The sequence below is a fragment of the Lipotes vexillifer genome, unplaced genomic scaffold, assembly GCF_000442215.2.
Source record: "Lipotes vexillifer unplaced genomic scaffold, Lipotes_vexillifer_v1.1 scaffold496, whole genome shotgun sequence".
Lineage (NCBI taxonomy): Eukaryota > Metazoa > Chordata > Mammalia > Artiodactyla > Lipotidae > Lipotes > Lipotes vexillifer.
In genome coordinates this window covers 10,373,842-10,381,073 of record NW_006786690.1, presented here as the reverse complement: position 1 = coordinate 10,381,073, position 7,232 = coordinate 10,373,842, and the positions used below count along the sequence as shown (strand labels likewise).

At 50.9% G+C, this 7,232-nt stretch overlaps 1 protein-coding gene across 5 annotated transcripts in view; it reads right to left on the bottom strand.

The window, feature by feature from the left end:
• Positions 1-3,541: 3,541 nt before the first annotated feature.
• Positions 3,542-7,232, bottom strand: part of CASP9 (caspase 9) — a 29,232-nt gene continuing 25,541 nt past the window's right edge. For all 5 annotated transcript variants that reach the window (XM_007459293.1, XM_007459289.1, XM_007459292.1 and 2 more), the window contains 3 exons: positions 6,130-6,309; positions 5,390-5,499; positions 3,542-3,631 (listed from right to left, as the gene is read on the bottom strand). In XM_007459293.1, coding sequence (XP_007459355.1) covers positions 3,542-3,631; positions 5,390-5,499; positions 6,130-6,309 — 380 coding nt within the window. The remainder of the gene's footprint in view (positions 3,632-5,389; positions 5,500-6,129; positions 6,310-7,232) is intronic.

The following is a 7,232-nucleotide window of genomic DNA, read 5'->3' as shown; positions in this document are numbered from 1 at the left end:
AAAAAAAAAAAAAAAAGAGAAAAAAAAGAAAAAAACCCCAAAACTGGCACCAGTCTTGGGAGCAGCCATGGATACAATCAGAGGTAGGGGCAGCAGCCAGAACAGGGAGAGTTGTCACAAGAAGGGTAGGCCTTGGTGGGGGGGACCAGGGGGAGGGCGGAGGAGGCATCGTGCCTGGTAATGGATGCTGGAGGGGAAAAGGAGGACACCATGCCGATCGGGGGCACTTTTTTACCCACCTCCCAGCAGTGCCACCACCTGGGTTTGCTCTTCTGTAAAATGGGGCTTGAACTAGACCAGGACTCATCCACTTTTTTAGGAGGCAGAACAAGTCGGGTTGTGGTGTTTGTGACAGAGCCCCCAAAGAAGGGAAAGCTGGCATCTGGTTTCATTATTTCAAGTTGAATTTACAGAGAGCTGTTTAATTAAATCAAACTGACACTCCATTATAAAATCAAATATGATGTCACAGCTGTGAGCTTGCAGTCCCAGGAGGAAAACAACACTGTCAAATGGGCACTGTCAAAATAAGCAGGTGGCTGCCTCCGAGTTTTCCCATTAATACTTGAGGGCTCCTTGTTCATTTGTCTGTCTGCTGGCATTTCTCTACCAACAAGTGGTTACAGGCACCAGAAGTGCCAGAAAAGTTTGTTGGAGAAAAAGGTAAAATCAAGAAGAGAGTGGCCATTAACTTACAAGGTTTTTTCTGTCCATTGGGGGAAAGCTCTGGTTCCCTTTTGGCAGAGGAAAACCTGAGTCCAGCTTTGGAGGTGCCACCAGCATTTCAAAAGAGCCTGGCCCAAGACGGATTAGATGGGAGGATGCTTAGGGCCTTTTCCCAGCCAAATCCGAGGGTCCTTTCCAGCCCCAGCTGCCACGTGAGTCACCATGCGGCTGGCCCTGGCAACACCTTGGGGACCCCGAGCAGGGCCAGGAGCAATTGTCCTATCTTTTGGTCCCAGCATCAGCTGTTCCCAGCCACAGACACAAGCACAACAGAGCGGGTCTCAGCCGAAAGCCTGGCCAGATGTCAGAGGGAATCAATGGGGAAAGCAAGCCTTGCGAGGCAGCCGGGCAGAGGCCCTAGGTTCCCGGGACAGCAGCCAGGGCAGGCTCATGTGCCTGTGACAGGTTCCAGGAGCAGCAGAGCCAAGCTGCCAGCTGTCCTCTGGTAGAGGCCACCCTGGCAACTGCAGAGGGGCCAGTGGAGCCTTGCAGTGGTCCCAGCCCAGGGACACACCATGTGTAGCTTGGAGTTCCAAACCCAGACAAGTGATGAGCCAAGGTCAGGGGCTGGGAAGCAATAGGAGACAGGTGGCCAAGGGCATTCATCCTTTCAACAGATGTTCGCTGAATGACAGCAACGCATGAATCTTCAGCATTCACCAGCTTTATTTTTATTTTTATTTTAGAAGGTAATACATACTCTTGGTAAAAATATTAAAAGCATATCAAGTGTACTAAAAGTGTATCAAGTAAAAGAGTAGACATCCCCCTTGTATGACATCTGCAGTTCTACCCCCCCCAGAGATAATCATAGCCAATGGCTTGGTGTGTGGTCTTCTGGATTTATTTCAGTGCATCTATAAAATGTCTATATACGTACATATAAACATACTGTCTTCTAACCAAATATAGGATTTTACTCTCCATTACTGTTCTGCAGCTTAGTCGTTTCACTTAACACCATATCTTATTATACATGTGAGCCCATATATCTATGTCATTCTTTTGAACAGCTAAATGAAATTCCATAGCATGAATATAATGAATGAAGCTTTCATCTGTTTCCTATTTTCCACTCTCACATGGCTGCAGTGAACATCCTTGGACGTATATCCTTGCACACTGATGAGAGCATCTATGCTACAGAGATCCAGCAGCGTCACTGGATCACGGAGTCGGCACGTTAGGATGTTTAGTAGATGCCAAACCGCCTCTGAAAACGGGTTACAGCCCCACTCTCAGCACGTGATGGTGCCTTGACAACAGCAGGGATTGTTAACAATTTAGGGGCTCTCAAACCTTTTGAGAAACAAATGAAATCTACAAACATGCCCGTCCATACGTTCGGCGTATAATTTTTTAAGAGTTCCCAGGCCCCCCGCCCTGAAGCCCAAACTGAACTCCAGGCTAAGACTCCTTTTTACAGGAAGCCCCAACAGGTCAGTGTAAAGCTGTGATGACATCTTTTCTCTGGAGCATCATTAGAGCCCCTAGGGAGAGCTGCTTCAGATCGGGCCGCCTGATTCACACGGGCAGCGCGGAGCCGGGAGGCAGAAAGCCGGGAACCTGCAAGCAAGGCTCTGCTCTGCTGGGTTAACCGGATTATTTTCTTGTGTGTGTCCTGCAGGTGACTGAAAATAACTAACCACCACAAGTCCCCGGGACTGTTTCGGACTTGGAAAGGTCACAGGAGGAAAATAATAATAAAGTGACAACTACATGAATCACATCTTGGTGAGAGTCTTATTAGCAAATCGTCCTCATATCTAGGGCCCTGAAAGCAAGAAACAGGCTGGGGTCGAGGCAGCTTAAAGGCCTTGGCGGCGGGGGTAAGGGTGCGGGTCCTGCAGCCAGGAAGACACCTGGAGGGACGGGCTGGACTCAAGAAGACCTGGGCCTGGCCAGGTCTCTCCACTGGTTAATTGTGTTCCCTGGACAGGTGACTTAACCTCCCCGAACACATGGCTCCCACGCCAGTCACCTTCCTGTGATGGGGTAGGGGGGAAAGTCAAAAGAAATAAGAGCTGGGGAAATGTTTCCTAAAAATCCGAAGTCCCCTTTATATAAGGAAGAGTAAAGAGTTAGAGCAAAATGAGGGGGGGCAATAGATGAAAGAGAGTCCATATTCACCTAAGGTTTTGTTTTGTTTTGTTTTTAAGAACACTGCAATATAGACAAAACTTGATAATTTTTAAAACTTCATTTAGGATTCACAGATTCTAACTCTTCAGACTCTAGTAGCCCCAAACTGCTGATCTAAAAGAGATGCTGGTCTGTTTGTCACCAAAATTTCCTGTAGCTCAGTGGTTCTCCAGTGGGGGCCCACCAGGGAGATTTGGCAATGTCTGAAGACAGTTTTCGTTGTCACGACTCGGGGAAGGGGTGCTGCTCGCATCTAGTGGGGAGAGGCCAGGGATGCTGCTAAACATCCCACAGTGCACAGGACGGCCCCACAACTAAGGATTCTCTGGCCCCAAATGTCAGCTGTGCTGAGGCTGAGAAGCCCTGATGTGGAGAAAACACAAGGGTCACAGGCCACAGCCACTAGCCAGGAACGGGCCACTGGCGAAGAGCCCTGTGGTGCCCACGGCGTTCTGCTCTCCTTCCTCCATCGCCGGTCATCTGGCTCCAGTTTGAAAGCTGCTAGGAGCCTGTCTGCAGCCCGGCGGGGAAAGAGCAGACCTCTACAGGCTACAGAATCCTTCAATGGGTGTCAGCCACAGCTGCAGGAAAGTCCAGGCCTCAGCCGCCACCAGGGCTGGAGCAGGAAGGTTTTGGGGTGAAAGGTAAGGCAGGGTGAGAGGCCCCAGCCTCATTACGTTTTAAAGAAAAGTTTTTTCCGGAGGAAATTAAAACAGCCAGGAATCTGTTTGTAAACTCCTTTCACTGAAACAGCATTAGCAACCTGTGAAAACACGACCACAGGGAGGCCTGTGAGTTCTCTTGACTGAAGTAAGAATTCCAAAGAAGGGCTGGGGGAGCGTCCACCAAGTCAGAATTTTATTTTATTTATTTATTTTTATTTATTTATTTATTTGGCTGCACAGGTCTTAATTGCGGAATGCGGGATCTAGGTCCCTGACCAGTGACTGAACCCGGGCCCACTGCATTGGGAGCATGGAGTCTTAACCATTGGACCACCAGGGAAGTCCCCACCGAGTCAGAACTTTAAAAACAACTCTAGGGCTTCCCTGGTGGCGCAGTGGTTGAGAGTCTGCCTGCCAATGCAGGGGACACGGGTTCGTGCCCCGGTCCGGGAAGATCCCACGTGCCGCGGAGCGGCTGGGCCCGTGAGCCATGGCCGCTGAGCCTGCGCGTCCGGAGCCTGTGCTCCGCAGCAGGAGAGACCACAACAGTGAGAGGCCCGCGTACCGCAAAAAAAAAACAACTCTAGGTACCTCCCTGGTGGTGCAGTGGTTAAGAATCCACCTGCCAATGCAGGGGACATGAGTTCGATCCCTCGTCCAGGAAAATCCCACATGCCGCGGAGCAACTAAGTCCGTGTACCATAGCTACTGAGCCTGTGCTCTAGAGCCCGTGCGCCACAACTACTGAGCCCATGTGCCACAACTACTGAAGCCCACGCACCTAGAGCCCATGCTCCGCGACAAGAGAAGCCACCGCAATTAGAAGCCCGCGCACCGCAACGAAGAGTAGCCCCCACTCGCCGCAACTAGAGAAAGCCAGGCGCGGCAACAAAGACCCAATGCAGCCATAAGTTAATTAATTAATTAATTTAAAAAAAAAAAACTCTAGCTGCAGCCTCCTTGAGTGTGTGTGTGTGTGTGTGTGTGTGCACGCACGCGCTGAAACGGGGTATGGGGGAGGGATTAGAGAACAAGCATCTCAACTATAAGTTTAGAAAACTCAAAATTCAGAAATGCAAAACTCAGAAATTCACAAAGTTCAAATCAGACTGAAAGGTTTGCATGAAGGAAAGTTGAGAGAAGAGACTGGGCCCAGGAGCCGAGTGCACTGCTTAGCCCTGATGGGCCCCCAGCTGCCTCTGAGACCTGCTCATCCGTGGCCATGGCTCATGGCGCCCCCTGGAGTCGGGCTGCGTGGTGGCCCTGCACCTGCTTTTCTTCTCTCCTCTGCTCAGCAAAGCTCAGAGCCGGAGCCTCCCCAGGAGGAGGTCCCAGCCCTTATAGCTCCTTCTCACGGCACAAAATACCTGAGCAGAGCAGGAGGGGCGCATGCATGCTCTGAGACGCTTGGAGGAAGTAACTGCTCTGAGTGGGGCCCTATCCGGCTGTCCTTCCCTGTTCTCACTGCGGCCTTCCAGAAGGGGAGACACTAAAAGGATTCATGATTCTCAAGAGTCAAGAGTAGAAGGCCGTGCAGTGGGGAAAGGGTGCAGGCCCCGCGACCTGCCTTCAGGGCCACGCTCAGGCACTGGGCCATCGCACCCTGGCACTGAGGACTGGCTCCATCAGTGGGCGGACTGAGGTGTCAGCCTGGGACCTCAGAGGCTGGGGAAAGCAGTCTTTAGCATGACGGGCAAATGTCACTGCAGGCAGTAATTTCCCGCATTAGAAGAAGCAAAAGCATCAACTCTCAGGGCAAGCCCGGTGCAGAAGAAACCTCTGGCTTGGGCTTGGGGCCCTGCTCAGCCCCACCACCTGCCCTGGGGAGGATACACTGGCCCTCCCACCAGCCTCACCCTGAGCAAGAGTGTCTGAAGGTCCTCGCAGTGAGCCCACTGCTCAAAAATGCTGTCCAGGGTCTCGATGTACCAGGAGCCACTCTTGGTATCCCTCCAGGAGACAAAACCTGCCGAAGGAGAAAGGCTGAACTTCATTGGGAAGCTGCCCCTCCCCACGTATGCAGACGGGCCCACCTCCACACTTTGACTGATGTACACAGCAGGCAGCAGCCCACATCTCTGTGCTCTGCCCCATCGTGATCTTATTTCATCCTCACCACTACCCTGTGACTTTGGTCACGGTTCCCATTTTCCTGACAAGGCAACCAAGGCTTGGAGAAGTCAAGTGATTCTCCCGAGGGATAAGAAAGGAAAGAAACTAACACTTGTCACACCTGCTATGTGCCAGGCACTGTGCTCAGTGGGGGAGCAGCCACCTTGTTAAAATCACCATGACAATCCCTAAGGTACAATGAATATACCCATTTTAAAGATGAGAAGACTGAGGCAGGGCCAGGACGAGGTTGAAGCGAGCGAGGCACACCAATGCAAGAATGCATGCCTCCTTACATTTTGCATTCTAGGCGCCTTGACTACCTCGCCCTGAGTTGAGGCTCAGAGAGGTGAAGTAACTTACTCAGGGTCACAGGGGGCAGAACGAAGTCTCACACGCAGGTCTTTTCTTCACAACACAGCTGCTTCTAGGGCAGATGGGGGGACCTGCTGGCTGGAAGGACAAGCTCTCACGATCCACTCACCTGGGAAGGTGGAGTAGGACACCAAGATATCGCTAGGTGTGGGCAAACTAGACACAGCATCCGGCTGGTCGACGGTGACTGCGCCTTCCTGGAACGGGGTAGCATCTGGCTCAGGGTCGCTGTCAGGGGTCCTGTCTTCAGGGGAAGTGGAGGCCACCTCAAACCCCTGGTCTTTCAGCTCTGCAGGAAACAGAAACAGACAACACTTGCCAGTGAAAACACCCAGACCAGAGCTCCCACTTCTTGGTGCCACCAGCCTGAGAGGCCTGATTTCCTCTGGAGCCAGGGGCCTAGTGCTGGACAAACATGGGCAGGAAAACAAAACAGGAGCTTTACTTTTACTATAACAAGAGTTTTCCACATTCATTAAGTAAAGCTGGGGGTGGGGGCAAGAATGCAGAAATGTTTAAAATAGCTATAAAAATAAGTTACAAGGTATACACCCAAAAGAATGGGAACCAGGTGCTCAAGCAAGAACTTGTGCAGCAATGTTCATTACATTATTCATCACAGGCAAAAGCTAGAAACCACCCACGTGTCCAGGGACAGATGAATGGATAAACAAAATGTCTATAAACATCCAATGGAATATCGTTCAGGCTTAAAAAGGAATGAAGTGTACTGATACAGAAAACAATGTGGATGGGCCTTGAAAACATGCTGAGTGAGAGAAGCCAGACACCAAAGGCCATAGAATATGATCCCATTTATATGAAATATCCAGAAGAGGCGAATCCACAAAGAAGAAAGCAGATTAGTTGCCAGGGGCTGGGAATGGAGTGACTGCTAACGGGTATGGACGTTCTTTTGGGGAAAGATGAAATGTTCTAGAATTAGATGGTGATGATGGTCACACACATTGTGAATGTACTTAATGTCACTGAATTGTACAATTTAAAATAGTTAAAAATGCTAAATTTTATGTCATTAAAAAGTCACACTGGGGGCTTCCCTGGTGGCGCAGTGGTTGAGAGTCCGCCTGCTGATGCAGGGGACACGGGTTCGTGCCTCGGTCCGAGAAGATTCCACATGCCGGGGAGCGGCTGGGCCCGTGAGCCATGGCCGCTGAGCCTGCGTGTCCGGAGCCTGTGCTCCGCAATGGG